Consider the following 24,974-nt stretch of genomic DNA (forward strand, 5'->3'; position numbering starts at 1 on the left):
TCTTAAAGTAGTTTGTGCGCTTGAAATAATTTGCTAGCTGTGCAGTATTTGAAATTATCAGAGGGGATCTTTAAAAGGCTTAAATATTTGAAGTCTATATGGAAAAAATAGATAAAGTTGCCACAGAATAGAGAAGTCTGGAAAACTAGAAACTAAAAAAGTTAAAAAACCCTAAAACATTAGCTTAATTTTTTTTTAATATTTAAATGCCTGCAGTTACTGCTTCTAAGTTGAAAAAAATGAAGACATTTTGAAAATGTAAACATTTTGAAAAAATAAATATAAAAACCCCAACCCATCTGTTGTATAGCTATAGAACAACTAATCAAGATGTTTATTGCTATTTCAGAAATTTTTGAACAAAATTAGGTTCTGAGAAATTGGAACTTTCTTTTGCTATAGCGCCCCCCCTTTATGTGTCTGTAATTGGACTCATCTCCCTTTGTAAGGGTTAGGGACAACTTGGCTGATTCAGACCAGCTAAGATTCTGTTTTGGAAGATCTAAGATGTTGCACTCAGGGCTCAAATAAAGAGGATTAATAGCCATAACATGGTTACATAAAATCTTTTGCAATGCTGTGAATGTTGTATTTTGCACAGTTGTGTTTCTACCTGATTAGAGGAGATTTTTCCATACAGAATATGAGTCCTGAAAATGTAGGATTTTAAATGTCTTGAGAGCAGTTCAGGGATGCTTTACTTCACATTCTGCAGTTGTGAATGTGCTGGTGTGTTGCCCCTCCTGCCCTAAATTTCTGAAGATGCTGTCTCATATCAAATGAGACTAGTTAGTAAAAATCTACATTATTTCATATGTGCACTCTTTTAGGAAGAGTCATCTCTGCCTGCTAGGTCTTAGTAGTATAGAAGGCCCCATGGTCTAGCAAATGAGGGTTGCACATAGGCTTTCTGCATGAGCAGGTGTGCAGTACCCTTTAGAAAAGGTTGCAAAAGAATGGTGAGGATGTGCCATAACAGGTAAGTGCAGTGCAGCAAACAGTGTGTTATTTCTTCTTCCTTATGTTTTAATTTAGGAGAAAGGTGCTAAACAGAACTAAAAAAGTCAATGAGGTTGCTTTTCCCTCTCCTGCTTTGGATTGGGAGTGACATTTTACAGAAGAGTTTGGTGCTGTACAAAGCTGCTTGGTTTAGAACCAGCTAAAACAAGAGAACAAGCATGTGCAGGGCTGTGTGTTCCTTTTTTGATAAAGATTTGCTGTTTCAAGGTTGGTGGAGCAGCTGATATAAAGAATTTGTTTAGTACTAATTCAGTTAATTGATACCATTCTGCTATTGTAGCATACAGTATAAATAATGTGAGCTGTATTATGTTTTATTTTAATGCATCTACTTGAAAAAATAAAAAGGATATGCATTGCCATCTGATTATTCTTTGATTTCCCTACTGAAATATTTCTCTGATGCTACTTTTTTAAGATTAGGTAAGTGTGATGTGCTTTGCCTTTTATAAGTGCCCTCATGGGTATTAATTTATAATAGTCAGTTTCTCACCTGGTACATTTTGCATGTTAATAGATTTAATCTGCATTTTGAACTATTTTCCATGCATTTCCAGTGAAGTAGGTGTTGAATTGTGTTTTTAAAAGAAATTTTAGAAAAGTCTGGGTGACTTTATTCCAGAGATTAAATACATTTAAACAAATCAAAGTGATTGATTTGAAATTTCTGGTTTTGTGATTGTGTTGTCCCTGACTTAACTTGCACCTACTGTAGAACAGGTACAGGCTTGTTGATCCTATAGCGTACCAACACCTCTGAGCTGCCAACACCCTGTGTGTTGTTTTTATCATTGATGTGATTGTGGGGAACAATGATGCCAACCTTCATTGGAGGTTAGCATCAGGTTAAATATGGTGTTTGATTATTACAGGTACTAGGTAACTAAATCTAGACAAAATGGAATTCAACCTGAGCTGGCATGATCCTTTAAATGTAAGAAGCAGCATTGTTTTATTTTTGTCTCCCCAAAATCTGCTCCTGAATGAATTTATTTTCCTAAAAAAAACAGGTATTATTTTCCTTAAAAAATATTTTCTTTGTTCTTGTAGGGTTTTTTTACCCCCTGTTGGGCAGAATAAACAAAAAAGCAGCAGAAAAATTTTTTTTGTGTGCTTGTCCAGTTCATGGCCCAGATTGAACCTGGGGGAAGACCCTGTAGATCCCAAATAATTTTAATTGCTTCTAATATGTGCAGGCCTTAGAGCTGACCATTGTGTCCATTGAGCAGGATGTAGAAGTGCCTAAACCCCCTCTATCTGGCTTCAAAACACAAGAAACTCTTGCTGCCCAGTACATGACAAACAAGTGTGTTGACAGTTCTTGCTGTAATGGCTTCCTGGAGTGTTGTCGGAGGAAAAGATCTGCCTTGTCTGTTCTCTGAAATGTCCATATTTTACAGTCCTCAGTTCACAACTGGGACATCCACAGCATTCGACTGCTTACTTGTAATGGATTTGAGTGGCTGTGCAAGCACCCTCCTGGATCTTAAGAAGGGATAATCTTCCTGTAACCTTCACATGTGCCTACTGTTTTTGTGAAGTAAACACTCCTGTTTTACAGCAAAAATGGTTTAATGATGCTGTTCTCGCTCAAAAATCACAGTAACAAGCCATCTAGCTCAGCTGATGAACAGAATTCCATTAGTAATGATGAGTAATATTTATATGTCAAACTTTATAAATGTGATATGTCCCACTGGAACACACACGAGATTTAACCTAGATTTAAGACTCGGAAGCACGGTGGCACCTCACAGTGTGATGCTTGGCCAATGCCAAAGTTTGTGTCCAGGTCTGTTGTACTGCCTCGGGACTTGTATCTTCCGAGCTCCACTCTGAAGCTGCAATTTGAAACCCTCCATTTTATATAAAAGTAACTCTTAAACCTCTTAAAAAGATGAATGTTTACAAACCTTTTCCGTTAGGGGGGCCATGGGCTTTTCGCCATCCCTTTGACTAATACAAATCGATTGTCTGATGTAATTCTGAGCCTCGTGGCAGCCGAAGAAAAGCTCGGCCGTAGGGAGGGGATTCCGGGCGCCATGGTTGGCTCTGTGTTAGCTCTGGGTACGAGCAGGGGCAGAGTCAGCAGCATTGCTGGGCCATGGAGAGGGGAAGAGGGTCACAGACAGAATCCCAGACTATCCTCATTTGGGAAGGATCCGCTAGCCTCATGGAGTCCGACTCCGGGCGCCGCACAGGACGCCCCAAGAATGACACCACAGGCCTGAAGAGCGTTGTCCAAACGCTTCCTGACCCCGGTCAGGCTTGGCGCAGTGCCCAAAGAAGGCAGGCAGAGGTCAGACATCTCGCTGTGCTTTTGCTGGGTTTAGGGCTGTTTTGGGGGGAGCGCGGCGCGCGAGCGGCCGCAGCCCCGCCCCTGCTCTCGGCGAGCGGCAGCGCTGCCTGGCTCCCGCGGCCGGCGCTCGATCCGCGCTGCCTGGCGCCGCCCGGGCCGCCGCCGCCATGGCCACGGAGGACGAGATCATCCGCATCGCCAAGAAGATGGACAAGATGGTGCAGAAGAAGAACGCGGTGAGCGCCGGGACGGGACGGGGCGGGAGGCGGATTGGCGGCGGTGCCGCGGGCCCCGGCGCGGCCCCGGCCGGCCCCGCGCTCCCTCCTTCCCGCGGGCGCGGGGCCTGTCCCTTCCCGCCGCCGCGTTTCCCCGCGCTGCCCGGCGGCCTCGGCGCTTCCCTCGCCGCCCCGCGGGGCTGCGGCGCCTCGGCCCGGCCCCGCCAGAGGAGGGGGGCCGGCAGGCGGTTCTGCTCCTCGGCGGGAGCGCCTTCGGCCGAGAGGAGATTCCTCCCAGCAGCGGCCCTGGCTGGGAGCGGCTGCGCTCTCCGTTTCCTGCTGGCTGAAACCGCGGTGTTGGCCTTGCGCGGGGGAAAACCTGTCACCCCGAGGAGAACGCCTGCGGAGATGGCCCCCTGTGCTGGGGGCTTGTCGCTTTTAGGTCTGAAGGCTGGAGTTTTTGGTGGGATGTAAAAGCTAGGATAGGAGTGAAGAGCCCAAACCCAGCTGCGGCAGGGCCGGAGTTGAGTGGGTAAACTTCACAAACAGATGAGGAATGTGAGCCTTGTGTCTTTTTTTTTTTTTTGTCTTTAACCTGCAACACTTCTAATTGTATTTATTAGTCTGGAGAATAACTTGTGCCTCAGAACGGAGGAAGAATATATTTGGATAGGATTCAGTTGTCTTAACTCAAGTGTTATTGCCATGTATGCCCTTAGTACAGAACTCAGATAACATATGGTGTTTGTACCTTGCCTACAAGCACATCAAAGTAAGTAAAATCGGAGTGTAGAGCAACAGCCAGATAACTGATCATGGTTATACATTAAATAGCATGTAAGTAGGTTGTAAACTCTGTTTACTACTTCTTTATCGGGTGGGCACATTGTTACTCTCTGGAAATTTTTGCTTGTATATGTGATTGTTGTTCTTCCTGCAAGGTACCACTATATGCATAAAGCTAAGGGATTTTTTCTGCATGTTATGACAGTGCATTAAAAGCTTAGTATCAGTAATAGTTCAGAACTCAACACTGTGGAATTCCACTTTATAGAAGTAGTTTTGTTATTGCTTAATACTGGACAGTATAAAAAGCGTTATTAATAATATTTGCATGTTTATAGAAATACTTGTATTAAACCAAAGAGATTTGTTCAGAATACAAAAAATTCATTATAAGTGCACACATGCCATGTTTCAATCTCTGAGGTTCCATAATATGTCATGGTTTAGCTCTGATATATTTGAACACTCAAATGATACATTGTGGTGGCAAGACCCTTGTCTAGAGGAAAGAATATTTTATGACTGGCATTTATCAATTCCATTATTTTCCCCTCTTTGTTTTTATTTGTATTCTTCATGTGTTTAAGCACAAAAGCATTTGCTGTTTCACTTTCTCTAAAACTGAAATAGTGGCTCTTTCATACAAGGTGTTGAAAGGGTGAAAACTTACTGACTGAAATGCTTAAATATCATGATCATGAGAATGATAAAGGGCAACCAGCCTAAAATTATTTGGAAAACTTCTGATAACAAAAACAAAACAATAGCTCTCAGGTAGTATGAGAATGATGTTGGTCCCAGGGAGTAGCCATACCAGGGATGCTGCAGGTGACCACAGAGCCACCATCACTTCTCTGTGACCTGAGAGGCTTAGGAGTTTGGATAAAATTTCTAACAGCAGCTGGGAAGATGTATTCACACTAGCATGTGTAACATAATTAACTTTCCAAGCTCTGGGGAGCGGTGTAGCGACTTCCTTGGGGTTAGCGTAGGTCTGATGTGGCTGAACACAGCAGGCACAGCTGGGCCAGGCTGTGCCTGGCTGGAGCCAGAGCTGGACCTTCATTTTCATTTGTATCAGAGGAGTGAGAATGTGGGAGCACCAAAGGCGTTGGGCTTTTGAACTGTGTTGAAACAGAGCTCCTTCATTCCAGCTCCTTACTCCTAACAGGTGGCTCCATTGTTGGGTTGATGTTTTCTCAGTGAAGTGCCACTGTGGCCAAGAGTGGAGATGTGGCAGTTCCAAAGCACATGTGTGTAGCATGATAAAAACCCTTAGCTGTGTTGGAGGAGATGATGTACATTAGCATTCAAACCAGGAAATGTCTCTGTGTTTTCTTACTAGTCTTTGTCATTTACAAGGTATTTCTTTAATTGCACGAAGTGTTTTGCTACTTAATTTTGCCCTGCAGTTAAAATGCTAACTTTAGCAAAATTATTAAGGTACTCTCTATGAAGAGGTATTTTATTGTCTCACAAGGATGAAGAAGAATTGAGAAATGCATTCTTACAAAAGTACCCACTGAATAATGATGCTCTTGACAACCTCTTGTGTTCCTTTCTCCATTTTTACTCATCAGGAGCAGGTATTTGGTCTGTGTCTTTGAATGAGAATGTTTTGATGAGATGCATTAATAATAAAAGAAAGAAAAAAGAGCTTTGATACTTGCTCGTTCTGAAGCTGTCAAGAGTCAGATGACAAGAAATGTGTGATCTCTCATACAAAGGTGACTCTGGCTTGTGGCAAAGCACTCTGTGGCGTTTCTTTTGATGAGTTAAAAGGACGGGCCATGCAGACACTCTTTCTGAGTCAGGCTCTTGGTGATTTGCCTTGACTAAGAATTTAATTGTAGCTGTGCAGATTTCATAACTATGTTAGTGAAATGATATATGTAGTTCTTTTGTTTTGAAGGAGGAAATAATATGATTTAGTATTTAATGCACTGTGCGATATGTATTTCTGCTGTTGCTTCAAATTGAAATAGATACTCCTCCTTCAGAAGTGATTGGATTAAAACCTGTAGTGCCTTCCTTTGAGCTTCTGTTGTATGTAAGTACACCTTTCTTTCATTAAGCTGCTGTAATGAATAGGTATGAAAACTAAGGCTGCATCCATGGATTAAAGAAATCAAGAATGCTTGAGTAAGTTTAGAGAAGAAAATAAAATAGTCTGTTATTATGTATACTCCTTCAAGTAGAACAGAATTATAACTGGATAGCTCTGCTGTCTTCAAAAATGTACTCCATTTTCTATTGCCTGAAGCTCAGGTTTAAAATATGACTATAGAATACCATTCTGTGCTGTTGTGATCTGACCAACTGAAAGAAGCTGAGAGGAGTAATCTACTGGATCTGTATGAAAATTACTTTGATTAATTTAAGTGACAAGGTAAATTGAAAGTCAGCTAGCCTAGGAGAATGGGACATTGCCTTTCATTTTCTATAAAATTATAGAAATGCCTTTAAAAGAAGGTTTATAATAATGGTCTTAATGGTTGGGGTTTTTTTGAACACAGAAGTCTTATATTGGGAGAAAAGTAATTACAAGTTATACTGTGCAAGTTCCACACTAGTTTTGGGATACAGAGAGCATTTGACTTTATGCTAAGAAAAGTGATTATGAAAAACTGTTCAGTTGGTATGAGTTTAAAGCAAATATAAGTTTAACTTTAAAGCATCTAATTCTTGGTGCACAGTATGTTTAGAGAAGTGAAGGCTTAGAAAGGATTAGTGCATTATCAATGTTGGTACTTTGATACAGAAACCAGCATAAAATGTAGATAACCTCTGTTAACTTGTTTTTTTTTGTTGAGTTTGGCTTTTTTGGTTTTGATTTTTGTTTGTGGGGTTTTTGTTTTGGTTTTTTTTGTTGTTGTTCTTGTTTGTGGGATTTTTTTGTGTTTTTGTTTGCTTTCTGTTTTTTTTTTTAATTATTGCATGGTTTGTTAACCTGCTGTGTATCAAGTTGCTAGTATTGGAAAACATTTACTCGGGGAATAATTTGTTTTCACATGTGCAGTTTGGGAGGATATAACAGTCAAAGAAAGTTTGACTAAACTGTATTTCTAAGATGAGATGAAGAGAGTGTTATTTTGCATTACAGTGTTACTTTCACTGAATTTGCAGACAACAGTAAGCTGTGTTTATTTTGAAATTGCATGCTGTGTACAGTGTGCTAATAATTTAATTGGTTTGGAGGTAAGTCTTAATGGGATTATATTTTTCAAAATGGCTCATTGACTTCTGTCATTAGTTTTGGCCAAGAAAATGTTCTTGAATTTGATTTTGTTTTGTAGCAGTGAAAATAATTAACTTATTTAGATCTGTGATTGCACAGAAGAAACCACGCTTATGGTTGTTAAGAGAAAGATGGTTTAGTATGCCAACTCAATTTAGCACCTGAAGACATTTCTCAGTCTTGCGTCATTGCTACTAAAATTCTGTGGTTAGAACTAGAGAAGTTTTGTATATCATGAATAAAAGTTAAATGAGGCTTTTGTTATCACGGCAAAATAGTAAAACTTTAGCTTTATACGTTAATTGAATTTGTGTAGGTGGTATTTGGTGAAATGTTTGGGCTTGGAGGCGTCTTTGGGTCAGAAGTGTTTGAAAGACAAAGGTTGTAGCAGACATTTGAAGGTGTCCAGAGCTGAGAGTTTTTGGATGTGACACCAAAGTTCCACTTCCATCTTTCTCAGCCTCCTGATGGTTGTTTTATCTTCAGTGATAAAGGGTAAGACTGCAGACGTAGCAGAATATTTTAAGTTTCCTTGCAACAGGTGTATTAGAATTTGATTAGGGAGAATTTCAAAAGCAAGAAAAATGCAAAATAACACAGGATGAGTTGAGACGTAAGAAAAGAAAAGTGAATCAAATTCCACAGATTTGCAAATGGAAATTTTGTGGGATTTATTTCTAAACCTCATTAATTAAAAAGAAAAAAAAAAAGTGGAGGTAATGAACTGAGCCTGAGTAAAACGAATGGCCTCTTGGATGCACAGGTAGTTGTTGCCTGCCTTCTGTTTATAGCTTCCAGGTTCAGCACCACGTGCACTTGAATAACAGCCAAATCATCTCAGCCTTTGGGAGGTTTGTGTAGGCTGACAGCCCACGTGTGCAGTCAGAAGTAATGGTGCAGAGCTTTGCTGAAGCAGAGTTCATAAATCATCAGGGTTGGAGAGGTTAAAGAGAATTACAGAGCTCACATTTATGCAAACTTTTTTTAAGTAAGGCCTATATTGCTAAGGAATGAATTGTTAGAGTAGCTGGGTATAGACTTTTATAACATCTAATAGTACAATCTCTGAACTTCAATCATCTATCTAGAAAGATGCTTACACAGAATTAATTAGTACCTTTCCTAACAGTCTTAGCAGGGAAAAAAGAAAAACCCACAACGTGTGGCTTTACTACATCACCACAAATACAGTTAAGGATGATGTCTGTGTATGTTCTATATATATATATATGTGCACTATTGATGGGCTGTGCAGAGCTTCTCAATGCCAAGTTCTTGTGCTAAAACTGATGTGGTTGTTCTGAACTGAAGATTGCTGCTGTTGTTTGGATTATATCTGACACTGTTAAGTGAAGCACCCTTGAAGATGTGTGGGTTAAATAGGAATTGACAGAATGCTTTGACTGTCATTTGAGTTACATGGGGTAAAACTCCCCTAGTCTTTGAGTGAATACTTTGATTTCCAAGTTAAGGCCTGTTAATGTTTAGAGTGTGTGAAGTGGAACATTTCTTTTTTATGTTCTGTGGATAAATTGAGAACTGGTGGTTTGAACCCAGTGTGTGACCCTGAAGGCAGATTTTATTGTTGATAATATATTTGAAGTTCCTGATTGCTAAGTTAACTTTTTTATTTTCTTTCTTTTTTTTAGGCTGGAGCTCTTGATCTATTGAAGGAGCTTAAGAATATTCCCATGACCCTTGAGTTACTACAGGTATGATTTTCTCATTGTTGTTATGTTGCAAATTTTAACTCTGTAATGAAGGTGGAGCCAGCTGATTTGAAAGAAGGTTACACTTTTAAAGTAGATTCCTAGGTCCAAAGTCCTTGGAAGTATCGGTGGTAATCTAGTCTCACTTCACCTGATTTAGGACACTTATAAAAAGTGTTTTTTCCAGTAGAAAACTCTTAAAGCTTATTTTTCTGATTGAGAGTAGTGAATTTTGTCATGGACAAAGGAGAAGAGCTGCTTACAAATTTATCAGACACAGAATCTTACATTTTAACTCTAACACAAATGTGGTGTGTTTCCTTCCTCCTGAAGAAGAATGTACCTGATTACAGCTGAAAACATCTTTTCTTGTGTAGTTAGTTCTGGTTTTGCCTTGTAAGTGAGGAGAAACATAGTTGATACCTTTTAGGCAAGTTTTATTTGACACACACTCCACATCCCCCCTCCATCACTCTGAGGAATGTACTTCTTAAAGTATATTCCTCTTTTACTCTCCTGGGCTGGAGATGGAGGGGTACAATCTCTCCCAGTTGCACGGATGCTCTCACTAATGTTGTTTAGATTTACATCTTTAACAGTATTTCATATATTATTTGTAAATTCTTTCAAAAAATAAACTTGGTCAACTTTCCTTACATGTCAAGTTTTAGAGCTTGACCTGTAATTCATCAGTGAGCAACTTTTGTTCCAAACTAGCCAGAAATTTCCTATGTGTGCAAATTTTAAAATGTCAAGAGTTAAATCTGAGACCTGATTTGCTGTAGTAGCCATTTAAATTGGAGGAGACCGAAAAGTAACTTTTTTCTAAGGGGCAGTTAATGGTCACAGATAAAGAATTAGCTATAAAGTTCAAATTTTAAAGGTGTCAGAAGCAATGACATTTTTGATTCATGTGTCCTTGTCCATGTGTCATATACTTGCAGAATGTATTTAGTAAGTTGTTACTGATACTATTTCTGACAGACAACAGGAACTTTTATGCATGAATGCTAGTACAACTCTGATACTTTGTCCCCTATGTTCAACCTTCTTCTTTAAAAAGAAAACAAACTCAAAGCCCCAGAGAAAAAATACCCCACACAAAACAAGAGCAAAACCAAGGAAACCCCTCTGGTTAACCTGATTCTTTGGAGTTTCTTTTTGCAAGTCTTAATGCAAATTATATTTTGCATAAGTATAATGATGTTCCTCTGCCTTTGGAATTAAAAATCTCTCTTCAAGTGCTCTGGAAATTCAAGTACTCTGGGATACTCTTGCAAAGTGCATTGACTGTACCTTAGTTAGGAATCTTTTCATAAATATCCATTGCTGTATTCAAAACAGTTCCACTGCATAAGCTTGGATTTAGCAACATATTTGGACTCAAATTTACCTTTTTTTTTTGAAGCAATGGTGGACTTGGAGTAAGAGTTGAAATGCAAAGTAATCTTACTCATTGCTCTGGCCGTGGATCATTAGTGTGCCACTGTCAAGAAGGGTGATGATCATCAGTTAGTGGAGGCACTGTCTTCCTCTGTGTAGATCAGGACTTCTGAGAAATGTGTTTGAATTGATGAAATGCAGAACATAAATGAAAAGCATACTTCCATACCCATTTTTAAGAAGTTTTGAAAGCTGGCTACATCAAGAAAAGCCCTGCTAGCTGTTATTCCTGTGTAATACCACTGCTACTGCAGCCTGAAATGATGAGGTCCTCTGACTAGTTTTACAGGTATGTGCAATAGGAAGGTGCATATTAGTAGTCTGAGCTTGTGCTGGTGACTTTTGTTTTTCTTGCCACATGTATTTTCACAGAAAGCTGAAGTGATTACAGGCAATAATACCACTGTGTTACATCTGATGAGTTTTATGTAAGCAAGCTGATCCTTGCTCAGCTAGGCAGTGAGCCAGTAGGCTTCCTCACACAATTTATCTGGTGGTCTGACTTGCAAATCTGTTTAGCAGCTTGATGGCATTAGAGGCATTGTGTCCCTGCTGCTAATTGTGGTTAGTGCACAGCTAAACAGTGAGACAGTCAGGCTTTATTTTAACAAACAGGTTTTACAGGAAATTACACACACATGTGCAGAGCTAGGCTGTGATATGCAGCCCTTGTTAATGGCTTCAGGCTAGTTCACTGGCAAGCAAGCTGTGGAGACCTGGGAACCCAGAGGTGGTTATTCTCCCGTGGTTGGTTTGGCTCTGCTTTGGTCCAAGTGCTCACCAATTCTCTACCCTCATGCACTTAGAATTTAAAGTTGGTAGCACCTCTGCTTGCTTCAGTGGTTGCTCTTCCTCCCCAGCTGTGTTCCTTACATTTTTGCTTTTTTTCTGGTTTAGAGAACACCTGTTGCCACCGTGTGCTCTGCTTTGGGTTCAGTCATAGATTACTTATGCTCAGTGCTATTTGCACCTATTGGCCACAGTTTCAATGCTTCAGGGTGAAAATAGCTGTCTTATGCTGTCTTTGATTGTTTTTACTCTGAAAGCAGATGAAAAGTGCTCTAGAATTTAAAGTGGGGAAGAATGAAAATATTGGAGTTTTTCACTTAAAAATGGCAATCACAGGAACAGCTCTACAGACAGGAAGACTAAGGAAATTTCAAATACTGTCAGCTGATTTGCCAGTAAAACATAGTCATTTTGAGAATATAGCACTGATCTTTTGTGACTACCTGTGCCAGTTAGCAGGCAGATAAATTAGTAGATCATTACTTCCTCTCTTCAGGTAGGAAGTTGAAGTCTTGATCCAGTGCTCTATAAAAGCAAACAAATGAGTTGTTTTTATATACTGCTTTAAGAAAGCTGGCAGTTCAGACAGTTCCCATAAACTGTCTCATGTGATCAGAAGAAGAAATTTCTCTAGTTTTGAGTTTTACTTGAGTTTTTTGGATTTTACTTAGCTAAGTAAGTCTGTAAGTTTGTGTGTTTTCCCTTTGCTGATGAGCATAGGCTGTCATTGTCCCCAGGTATTAATTGAAGGTTGGGTTTTTTATTAGATAAATTTTTTACATCTAGATGTGGTATTTTATGGATTTTCAAGGACATGTTATTCTTTATTGTCTGAAAGTAATGTTGAGCTTTAAGTATTCAAAATATCAAGAGAAATGGCCAGTACCATTAATGTGAGTGAGCAGAGTCCATCATGGAACACTTTAGTTACAGGTGAGTAACCATCTGTTTTCTTTAATCCAAAATATGTGTTTAGACCTGATGCTCAGGCCTGAGGTTGTTTGATGTGTTTCCTTGGCTGAAATAGCTACGGATTATTTAAGTATGTTTCCAGTCATTTAGCACATCCATGGTGCCTCAGAAAGTATTGTTTGGGTTGTAAGAAGTAATTTCCATTTTTAGCAAGCTACAAAGATTTAAATTTTCCTTTCATGAAGAAGGAAGTTTATGATGATCTATTGCAAAATTGAGTAATTTATATTTACTGAGTTCTGTACATGGCAATGCAACAAAACTGAGTATCTTAACAACAAATAAAAAAAGTTTAGTCCTCAGTCAAAACACAAAAAGATACTAAAATCCTTTGTATTGTTAAATGCTTTTCTCCTATTGTGAAGCTAAAAGGGTGGAAATTTTCTCCTTGATACATGAACACATTAGCCATAAATCTTCTAAAATGTTACTGTTGCACTTAATTTATGTCCTCATTTTTTGAGTCTTGAAAGGCATGAATTGTCACTCTCATAATCACTCTGTAGGTGGCAGTAGCGGCAAAGACTTAAAGCTTGTCTTGGCCTTTTCTGATAGGATAGCTCATTCTTTAAAATCTGAAACACAGAGAGCTCTGCTTCTATCTAAAGTCAGACCTCTCTGTGCTAAGGATTCTAAAGAATCTCAGTGTCACCAAAATTTTTAGGTACTTAAAACGTGCTTTCTCCCAGCTGGTATTACAGATTTTTCCACAGCCACTAAATGGGAATTCTAGGAGTATGATGTCAGTGAAGAAGTTAAGTAAGCTTCTTATAATGCCAAAATATAAATACAGTTCTTAACCCTTGTGCCCACCATCACTGTCCACCCATCCCCAAACTTTTGTGCTGAAGACAGACAATAATATTTTTAAAATGTCCATGTTATTAAAATAATTTTTATAAAGGCTTGCAGTATTTTTTCCTGATAATCACAAGAAAAAAGGAAACAAACACACCACAAAAGAAAAAAGATACTGTAAAAGTTAATGTCAAAGCACAAATTTATATATGCTTATTTGTTAAATTGTCTTCATGTCACTTGTGATAATGTACATTTCTATTTCTTTTGCAGTCTACCAGAATTGGAATGTCAGTGAATGCAATTCGCAAGCAAAGCACAGATGAAGAGGTTACGTCTTTAGCAAAATCTCTTATCAAGTCTTGGAAGAAGCTGCTAGGTATGGCAACAGAAATGTCCCTGCTCTTGTGTGTTTTAGCTGTGTAGCCTTGGTGCTCATCATCGACCCTGCCTTGCTTTATACATATTTGTGTTTTTATGTGAATGTTGAAACTTCCTGCACTGGTGAAATTGGTTTTTTTACTCTTTGACCATCACCAGGCCATTACTGAGAGAGTGTGTGTAGAGAAACGGTTAATGGATTTTATTTGGGCTGGCAGGCAGTAGGAAATCAGATTCTCTGACATGATTCATTTCTGAAGTCTCATTACCTGAAGTTGAGCTGGAGTGACTGTACTGCAGCACTAGGCATTAATAGACCTCTTCTTGATTATTGTCTTTGTCAAATACAACAAGTACTCTGAAGAACTGGTGTTAAATCTCATGTGAGAATGTGGAGGCTTTGAAGTTTGGTTATGAAGTGATTTGTGAAGAAAAAAAAAACCCAGTAGAAATTATGTTGAAATCTGCTAGAACTTACAGGTAGAGAGAAACAGAGCTGCACTTTATAAAACCTTCATAATTTTAAACAGCTTACTAATTAGTGACCTAATACCTTTTGTTTAATTTCCCTTAAAATAATTAATACACTTAAAACCTTTCTGTTAGGATTTTATTCAAGGGTATTTGGTAGTACTTAATATATCTGAAAACACCTAAATCTCAAAATGCATCCAGATATTTTTGTTCATGCACTGTGGTACACTCTGTTTTGTTTCTTTGTATGTAAGTTTAGGTAAATTAAGATTTTTGAAGCTAAAATTTTAAAATAGAAAACACTTTACATTATGATTTAGGTATTTACTATTTTATCTGGAAAAATATGCCAAATACCAGGAGGGTGTGAGTCCCCTACCATTTGAACTCAGCCTCATTTTTACCAACTGTGAAGTGTTTTATCAGATAAATTATTACTGTCTTGTAAATGACATAGAAAATACTCTGTGGACAATTTGTCAGAACTTTAAACTTTGATGCTCTCGTAAGAAACAACAGCCTGTGTGGCAAACCTTTTTAAGCTACATTAAAAACTTTTAACCTACCTACTAATAATGTTAGTTTTAGTAGTTAAAATTAGATGATACTAGACATGCTGGTAAAATACCTTTAAATTCATAATGACCTTTATAGCAAAAATAAATGCCTATCAGGATCTTAGTGTAGGATCTAATCAGAATTAACTGGTAAATAGTGAAAATAATAAACTTTCTATTTTCAAATTTAAATGTAGAAGTCCGGCTTTATTATATCAGTATGTAAAAGTGGTAAGGTATGTAAGTAGAGAAATTTACTTGCATATTAGCATCAGTTACTTTAAAGACTTCTAAAAGTAGCTGCTAGACTGAGTGATACAGCTCTCAAGTTATTAAAATTTATTAGTCTAAGTTTTAGAAACAAAACCCTATCAACATTTGGTGAGAGTTATTATTTTTTTTTTCTTGGAAGGTCAAAATTTTAATACTGCAACTTAACTTAGACAACATAGCAGAGGAGATACTCTCATTTCCAACAGAATTCTCATTGGGAGTGTGCTCAGATGCTGCTCTCTTTGGGGAGTGGGAGATCTGCCTGATTATCACTGTCCTTTGACTAAACAATTTGCCACTTGTTCATTGAGAAACTAAAAATAATTGTCTTGTTTATTTAACACTTGAGTACCTTAAGTCAGTCAAAATTGTATTAATATGTTATTATGTAAAGTTTACTGGTGTTTGAGTGTTCAAACATTGTGACACATGGGGAGTGTCACTCCTTCCTGGAGGGTTTCCATGCTGTAGAAGTCTGGGTGAGAATGTGGTGCCAGAAGGTCACGGTAGGTCTATCTGGGTGTAGGCTGCTGTGCAAAGGAGCAGTCCTGACTTCCGTTCTGCACAGGAGCCTCTTTGCTCTCTCTTGTGTTACAACTAATGCAGGAGTGGCTATCCAGAAGACCAGAGCTGGGAACTGACCACTTAAAAACCAATTGTTTTTTTCATTCCTTCTGGCTTAAATTTCAACTATCACTTTTTGGTCCAACCTGTTTGCAGTTACTATTTCCTGCACAGGGACTGTAGAAGTAGCAAACAGCTGGGGCAAGGTGGACCTTCTCCTCTCCTAGCTTTCTATAATCAGATTGTTTTAACACAGTTGGGAGACTCTACCTAAGGCTTTTTGCATGAGGTGATGTCAAACATGTAAGGAGCTGGAAAGCAAATAATAAATATTTGTTATTTATCAGAACTGAATACTTCTTGAGGCAGTGGGTATGTGACTTTCGTTCATGTGCTAATTTTTGTTACAGAACATATTGTTGTTTGTAAATTATTGTGCTAGCTCTAGTAGAGTTGTGGTAATGCACTTACTATATAAAGTCAAGTTAATCCTAAAAATATAGCACTGCTTACATTCAAAACTTAGGTAGATAAATTTTCCGTGGCTGTAATGTAGATCCGATAATAAGGCATAGTAAATGTTCTGCCTCTTTATCGCTGCTCAGTAACTCATTAGAAAATAAAGTTTCATAACTGTGAAAGACAGGGTGTAAGTATGGGTGGGAATCTTACAAAGTACTCTTATTCTGTTTTATCATTAGTTTTGACTTTCTTGGAAGAATACGAAATACCGTATGTTGGGCTGCTTGAGAAATCAGTTTCGATAATGCTGTTTATAGTGCATGTAAAATGGTATGGAGCAAAGATGGCAGCAGAAGCGGACAGCTGTTAATCGTACCAAGCATTGTACTCAGAGCTCTGAAGTCTTTGTGAGTTATTTTTATAAATAACATTTTGAATTTAGGCAAGAATTGTTGACTGTTCAGGCTGCATGTAATGTTTCAGTTCAATGCTATCAAATTTTAGTCTTTAGGAATGCATGGGAAACATGAGAACAAATCAAAGTGAGTTGTGAATCACCAGATCTATGTGGCTTGACTCAGGCCTTCCCAGGTTACCAATGTTTTATTGGAGGGGTTGGAAGCTGTGCAGCAGGGGGCTTGTGACCATTGTCTGAAGCCACATTGCAAGGTCCCTTTCAGATACTTTCTGAAAGTTAAACTACACAGCAGAGATGGTCACAATTTGCATAAGGAGCTAAATTCAGCTCTCCAAATAAAATGCTGCTCAGTTATAACATTGGATTTACAAATAATTGTTTTGCCAAGTAGCTGAGTATACAGAGTATGCTGTGCAGATAATTAATCTATGCACACTCATTTAGGTTGTCAGGAGTGTTTTTTGTGTTAGAAAAGCAACAAAAATCCCTTAAGGAATATAACTCTCATAATAAATAATTACATGCTGAAGTGAAGAGTATACAGTGAAAAAGAATGTCCAGACCTCTAAGTAAACTTCCGTCCTCTAAGTAAACTTTATATAGTAACTTTATTTACGGAACTAAAAAATACAGAACGACAGCACAATGTTCTTAACACTAAGTGAGCATCTGTTACCACTATTGAAAACTAAAAGTAAGGCCACAAACATTTTGAAATGCCTGTTTCAAAGAAGGACATGCCTGAGTAATTTTATTTTAAAAGAGTGTTTATTTGTTAATAATGCTAATCAGGCATCACAGAAGTATTTTACTAATATTACTTTGCTCACAAAATCCTTTGTTATTTCAAACTTGGATTTGATTCTCCTGGAGCCAGCAGGTGCAGTCTAGGACTATCTTACTGGTATGTTAGTGCTGTCATAAGTGAAGTTGTTCAAGGACATCTCAACTTACTGGCTTTGCCAAAAAAAAATGTTCCTGGCAAAGCAAGTTCTTAAATTAGAGTGTAATAGCATTTACAAATATTATTTATTATTGATAAGAAGAGTACATGTCTTTGTAAGACATGCAAAAACAATTTCAGTAGTTTCATTTTCATATCTGGTATGAGCTGTAGAAATCACCTCCTGTCAAGTGTATATTTGGAACTGTTCATGTACTGTTAATAGGTCTTGATTTGTTAAGCTAATCAGCAGAGAGATAACAATACACAATGCATTATACTATATAAGAGAAAAACACAATAGTGAATAAGTCCGTGTATCATGGTCTTTTGTCAGTAATGATAAAAAAATCTTTAAAAATAGCAAACAGTTCATAATTTGGTTGTTTATATACGGATTTTTATATATTCCTCCTCCCAGTGCTACTACTGAAAAGAAACTTTAATGAACTTACCTTCATGCCTTAGTATATCTTGCAGAGGAATTGCTGACAAGTGTAGCTGCTTGTGCATCTCAAGATTATTTGGTCAGAGTCTGGAAAATGAAGCCTAAATAACTATTAAATGTGAAGGTCGTTGTTAAATTAATAACTGTATAATTTGATACCTGTTCTCTTTTCTCTTTAACTTATTTAAACCAAATACTCAGGAAACTTTCCAAGTCCTGGTGGTGATTCCTGAGTAGGCAACGCACAGTATCCCGCTAAATTAAATTTTCATGTGCTTCCAGGTAATAACTAGCCACCTTTCATTAACGTTTCTGGAAAAATTTTTTACTTTAATATTTTTCTTAATTTGAGATTAGATTTATAAATTAATAATATTGCATCTTTATATTTTTTGTTTTTTCTTATTACTAGCAAATGTCTAGTGTTGGCTTATAATACAGTTAGAAAAATTTAGGAGAAGGCTATTAATGGCCTCTAACATTCAGATAAATTATGTTATTTGGCTGTGTCTTGCTACTTTAAAATTTTTTGTTCAATTGCACATACTACTGTTCTGTTTTATTTGACCCTGGAGAAATTTTTCATTGGAGAAGCTTCAAGTATCTTTCAAATTAATTGCAAGTCCAGGTAGAAGCTGCAGAGCAGCTGTTAAACTTTGAATGTCTTATTCCAGTGGCTTATAGTCTGTTCTTGTTACTACCATGTTCTTTGTATTTTAAAGAAGAAGTGTTAATATAAATTAGCTTCTCTTACAAAAAACCAAAGCTTTGAGGTTTTTTAATGGCTACCTGAAGATGCAGTAGCTAAAGCTGCAAAGTTAAAATTGTCAGTCCTAAAATTGGTTACAGTTTCCATTTGTTTCTGAAGCACAAATTAGTAAGTTTGAATAGCTGTATGGGGTGCAAAAAGGATCTGCACAACTTGTAGTTTATATTATATAAATATTTATAATGTTCTGTAGACTTCCTGAGGTGAATCACATTGGAATTTTTAAAGTCATTTCACAGAAGGGCCGTTTTTTTCCACCTTACTATGTTAGAATTTCTGTGGTTGTTCATAGTTCCCATTTCTTCCTTTCTATTAGAGTCTGGTCATTGAATGTAAAATAAGCTAATTAGTAGGGACTTTTAATTTGTCAAGGATAATTTTTCTTTCCCCAGAGGACAGATGAAATGCTGCCTAGCAGGCTGTTAATTGGACTCTGTTCTTTTGTCAATACAGTATTTCAATAAAACAAGATATGTGAGTTTAAAGATAGAAAGCATCTTTTCTAGTGCTTTCCAATTTATGATCCATAAGAGCAACTTAAGCACTTAGGATAATATTAACTTTATTTTCAGCATTCTGAAACTAGATTAAGCAAAAATATCTATAAACTCTTAAGTGATTAAAGAAGCTGTAGTTTTGAAGACATACATGCTGAAGATGTCCAGTCTCAGCTGCTCAAGCCTGACCTTGGTTTGAGACATCCTTGCATTGACTGGTCTGCAGCTATAGGAGGAGCTGTGCTTTTATCAGTGTGCTTTGTGTATACCCTGCCCTCCATAAGGGAAAGAAGCTATTGGGGTATTGGCAGGTGTTGGCAGGTGCCTGCCCGTGGTGAAATGGTGCTGGGCTAAATGGAAGTGTTTTTGATAAGAGAGATCTGTGTGCCAGCTATACCACTGTGGTGTGTATGCTGCATAATAAACAGGAGATACACAGGGCAGACCTGAATTTGACAGCCTGTGTGCCAGAAAACAAAGTGTAGGTAAAGGGGCTGAAGCAGAGGTCCTGCTTTGCAGACGTGAGCTGTACCCCAAGATACCTGTTTGATCTACTGGTTTGTCTTAAAGCCTCTGACAGAAATGAGCATGTACTTAAAACATTATGAAGTAAAATGAGATTGTGTGCATATTTGGAGCATCTCTAAAGATTATATCATGTAATCAGTTGTTGCCATAGAGAGAGTGAGTATGCATGTTAAAAATGGGAGTTGTTTTCTTTCTCTTAGTGCACTTTAGTTGTCATAGCAGAGAACTCATGTGATCCATTCGGTTTATAGTCTTGTTTGCTTTCTTAGTTAAATTATTTTATTAAATTGGTATCTTTATTAGGAATTCTTTAAATAACATCTTCAGCTTATTAAAGGCAGCCTGAGTGCATCATCTGTGTTTAATTATCTTCCTTTTCTTAAACAAAATTCATCAAGGATTGAATACAGCATTGCAAACAATGGGCGAGCTCTCGAAGGCTGGGGGAATACTCTGGAGAAGTATCTTGTGCTTTTCTGGTTCCTGTTCTATTTTGTGTGTATCTCTTTATAGGTGCAGCTGGAGACAGAATAGTAGATTGGTCCCTGGTCTGATCCAGTGGTGCTGTCTCTACTCTCTTTTTATGATTTTTTTTTAATAAAGTGGTATTTGATTAGATAAATTCCTTAACTCACAGGTTTAGGAAAGGATCAAAATCACATTCAGTTTATTGTTCCTATAAAAAGAAAGCCAGTACAGTTATTTTCTACTCTATAAAAATTAAAAGCTCAGTGTTTGAGGAGACCCAAATTTTTGTGTTATGTACAACCAAGTTCCTCTGAGAAGCACAGGTACGGGGTTCCTCTGGAAGTAAGGATGCTTATAGATGCTTAAACAAGGATTTACATGCTTAGTTCAGGACATCTTTGTTGGCAAGACTGAGCCTTAACAGATTTCCCTCCTTTTCTTGTTCTGCTTTTAATTAATTTTAAAGTTTGTAATATATTCTTATTCCAGTAATACAGTCTACAAATTTAGAAGTGTAATAGCAGCTTTATAAGGGCTCAGAAAGAGGAATTCACGAAATCTGTCACTCAGTGATGCCAATCTCACTAGGTTTTCTCTGTAGGCAGCAGAGAGCCAGCCTTTCTAGAGAACAAATCAAAGCAGGCACTCAATTTAGCCACTCTGAGATCCTCTTTACAATAGAAGGGTGTATGCATTCTTGCTGTGCTGGAGTTAAATGTTGTGATTGCTCTTTTCCATAAAGACTTTTGTCTTTATTCGTTACAAAATCGTAGTGAAATATAACCTTTATGGGAATTGCAGATTCAAATATATTTAAATACTGAGGCAAATAATTTAAGTGCTATCACAGAAGATACTGTCTGTGTGTCTGGAAAACTCATTCAAAAATATGAAAATTACTTTATATTTTGCCAGCAATGGTGTCTTCCACAATATAATTAAAAAGAATGGCATGTATGTAGTAGGAACTTAAGTATATAAAACATGGAAGACAAATTCCAGAGACTTGATGCAATCCTAGGAAGTTACTGTCTACCTAATGCAGGAGTGTTGGAAAAAATAAATCATGGAAGTCTTTGTTTCCATCATGTTTTCACTGCCAGTTTACGCAGATGCTGGACTTGACTCGAAGGATCCTGAAGTGTTGTCATGTTTTCCATTTCCTGCGTTGGGAGGGTGTTGGGAAGTGGAAGGCTGTGCTGCGAGAGAAGGTCAAAGCAGAGAGTGGGAGCTGATAGCATTTCCAAGTGGTTCAGGAGAAATCATGATATTTTACCGCTGCTTTAAATCAGTTACTATTTCTGGGTAGAAGAGAGTTTCTCATGTTTTGTATTTCCAGATGGACCTTCAACTGATAAAGATTCTGAAGAAAAGAAAAAGGAGCCTGCATCTTCCTCACAAAACAGCCCTGAAGCCAGAGAAGAAAGGTGCTTAATTCTTATTGGCTGTGCAAATAATCTCACTCAGTTTAAATTGACATTAAACTGTTTGGTCCAAATTTGTCATATTACAGACAGCTGCCATATTCTTTTCTGAAAGGCAGAGCTGTACAAGAAACAGTGTGTTGTTGGGGAAATAAACTGTGCTACTGTTGACATGAAAAAAAAAGAAAGACATAGGTCAAGATATGGCCAGACAAGTTTATTGTTTATTCCATCTGTTGGGTCTGTCAAATACTCTGTCCTCTCTCAGTACTAGCACCCAGCTTTGAGAACTGTAAAACGACTTTCAGCCTCTGCTTTGTGGTAATTGCATATGCTTCTTCTGTATGTTAGCTTTTATGTTTAATAAACATTGCACTTTTTTTTGGTAAACACAAAATATGTTACCAGAAAAAAAGCCTACATTAATGCCACTGCAGGAGATGAAGAACATTTACAAAAGAGTATTTGCAAGCCCATTTCTTCTATACATTTCTGAGTTTAGTGATCTCTGTTCAGCAGCCATTTTAAAATTGAAGCTTAACCTCTAACTGTATGTCCAGATGGAAGCTGAAAACTTGGTTTACAGTTTGCAAAACTACATAAATTGAGGGGGGGGGAGGGGGTGTGACCATAGCACCCCTTCAATACAGTAAGCAGATTGAATGCAAGGCATTTGCTGCAGAGTGAATGTTGGTGTGATGTATCGTCACTGTTTTATAAAGTAAAGTTCCGTGGGAGGAAAAAAAGCTTTCATGTTAATGTAAAGAACTGAGAATTAAAGCTTATGTGCCACATAATGGAATGAAATACCTGCTATGTCTCTATTGTGTGGAATACCCTAGTGAATAGTCTAAAGACACTTTAAAAATTGCTTTGACTCTAGAGCTATAAATAACTTTAAAAAGGTGGCCTGTGCTCTTATTTTCGAATGCCATCAAAAGGATGTAGCAAAAGACCCGTATTTTGCTCAGAAACAAAGTTATTTGAAGAAGGGGAAAAAAACATTAATATTGGTTTTCATTTTGCCTTTCTTTAGCAGTTCAAGTAGCAATTCCAGCAGCAGGAAGGAGGAGGGTAGTGCTCCCTCAAATTCTTTCATCCCTTCTTTTCCCCGGGCACCAAGCACTTCAGACTCTGTAAGAGTGAAATGTAGAGAAATGCTCTCTGCAGCTCTCAGAACAGGAGGTGAGCTTTGTAGACTATTTTTTCAAGTTTAACTATTTCCTTCACTGTTTTTGTCTTTCCCACTCTACTTGTTCTCCTGCCCTGTAGGGTAGACTAAACCCTGTTTGTGTCCATTTGTGTGTAGACCCATAAACCAGTTCACCCAAGCTGCAAGTAATGAGTAACCTTGACAGCATGGGAATGTTTCAAAATGCATTTTTGTTGCTGCTAATTGAGGACATTTTGTGGCTCAGTTCATCTGATACCTTGCCAATAGGGGATCTTCTTTTCAGGAATGTTATTGCCTCCTTAATTCTTCATTTAAATCTTTTTGTAGAGGCTGCTATTTTTTTTGTCTCAGTCTTTTTGACTGAGAGGGTGTGGCTATATACAAGACTGTCTTTCTTACACCAGAGGTCCTGGGAACCTTCAGATTTTAGTTTTTGAAGGCTGCCTATCTGTTTTGATTTGTTCCTGACATTTCAGCAAGATGCAATAAGAGAGTCTTGCATTGCTCTTAACCTCAATGCCTTTTGGGTATCTGTAAATTCCTTGACTGTTTGGGTTTTTTTCTTTTTATCTCTCATGTACGCTTGGGTGTCTTTAAACCAACAAATTGAATGATTTGCTAGATAAGGAGCAAACTGAAAGCTAGACTTTTCAGATTTTTTTATCTGATTTTTTTCCTGGTGCATTTTTCTCTTTATCAAAATTATGACCCAGCTCCTGTTTCTCTGTTCATATCTTAGTGTAACTTGGCCCACTGTAAGTAGACTTCTGAATCATCTGTGTTTATTCTCTTCACTCCTTTATTCTTTCTTTTAATTCATATAAATTCATGTATAGACAACAAGCAAAGCTGACTAAAGACCATGAATTTGTGGTCATCTGGATATATAGTTCATAGACTTCTTTTGGGAGCAGTCACGTCTTAGTATCATAGCATCTTAGTATTCATAATTCTGTAAAGTCTTCATTTTAGATAGTTTTCCAGAATACTTTTTTGCTATGTTGCTTTTTGCAGCACATATAAACTGATGTTCCATATCAAAATAAGGTTATTTTTTTATTTTATGGCCTTTGGTATGAGACCAAAGGACAAATGATATTTGGAATACTCACTGAGATACACCCATACTGAAACGAGGAGGCAAACATTGTATGTAATTTGTTCTTAATCTGTCTTGGAAAGGTAGATTTCTTTGTGAGGAAGTGTTTTGGTCAGAAACAGTAAACAGTTATCTTAAGACATTTTAGTTGAAGTGTTGTATTGCCTTCAAGACTGCTGTGGTCTATTTCTTCTAATTTGCATGTTTTATGACACGTCTCTGCTTTGCAGTTAAAAAAAAAATCTAATAAGATTGTTTGTTATTTAATTACTATGTTTCTAATAAAATCTTTCTCTTCCATGCATGCAAAACATTTATTTGCTTATTCTTGTATTGTGTGGACTAAAACAATTGATTAAACACAATATAAAATGTTTCCCTTTTATAATTGCCTGTTCTGTGCACAGGCTGTGGAGATGGGAGAGATGCCAACCCTTTTGGAATATTTTAGGTTTTTCTGTATAGCAATGTTTTTTGTTTCTATTTGTGTTTACAATTAGGTGTCAGACGTTTTTTGGTTTTTAAGTGTTTTTAACTCTTAACCTTCTGTTCTGCTTCTTTCACTTATTTGTGTTCTTCCAAGTAAGAAATTTTGAAAGTTTAAGTACACAGTAAATTAAAATTACATGTATAAAAAGGTGTTTTATAATTTGCTGAGTTTCAGAGTTCTGGAACTATAGGGATCTCAGGTATATAGAACACAGAGTGTCAGGTTGCTAATATTTTATCATTTGTTTTCCTCAGATGATTACATTGCTATTGGTGCTGATGAAGAAGAGCTGGGTTCTCAGATTGAAGAAGATATCCTTTGTTGTATATCTGTGTGATCTAGAGCAGGAGTGTTTTTAAAAAACAGTAATTTTCAAATTAATTAACTTGATCTATATATTGAATGTTTTTGTATTTCATATGAAACAAAAATGGCACTGTGTTCAACACATCAGTACATAAATTTAGTGTTTAAAAAACCAGCCCAACCTAAATGATTTGCCTTAAAATATGTAGGAATGCATGTAGGTGAGTGTGAGTGGGTTCTTTTCGGCTCAATATGTTTTCCTTGTAGCAGCAATATTATATCTTACTGAAGCATTCTTACATAAAATGCTGGGCTCTTCTACACTGTTTAAAAGTCTTTTCTTGTTAACAGTCTTAATCATTTTCTAGTGTCTTTATTTAATTTTCTACATGTTTATTTCTAAATGGATTTGCAGTTTTAAAAAGAGTGG

The 24,974-nt window shown here is 37.4% G+C and overlaps 1 protein-coding gene across 1 annotated transcript in view; it reads left to right on the plus strand.

Moving 5' to 3' along the window:
- Positions 1 to 3,046: 3,046 nt before the first annotated feature.
- The window catches only part of TCEA1 (transcription elongation factor A1), a 28,342-nt gene continuing 6,414 nt past the window's right edge, over positions 3,047 to 24,974 (plus strand). The window contains exons 1-6 of the mRNA XM_086888203.1: positions 3,047 to 3,555; positions 9,208 to 9,270; positions 13,543 to 13,648; positions 21,391 to 21,478; positions 22,512 to 22,660; positions 24,493 to 24,549. Coding sequence (XP_086744329.1) covers positions 3,487 to 3,555; positions 9,208 to 9,270; positions 13,543 to 13,648; positions 21,391 to 21,478; positions 22,512 to 22,660; positions 24,493 to 24,549 — 532 coding nt within the window. The 5' untranslated portion in view covers positions 3,047 to 3,486. The remainder of the gene's footprint in view (positions 3,556 to 9,207; positions 9,271 to 13,542; positions 13,649 to 21,390; positions 21,479 to 22,511; positions 22,661 to 24,492; positions 24,550 to 24,974) is intronic.

The sequence above is a fragment of the Cyanistes caeruleus genome, chromosome 1 (assembly GCF_971803275.1).
Source record: "Cyanistes caeruleus chromosome 1, bCyaCae1.hap1.1, whole genome shotgun sequence".
Classification (NCBI taxonomy): Eukaryota; Metazoa; Chordata; class Aves; order Passeriformes; family Paridae; genus Cyanistes; species Cyanistes caeruleus.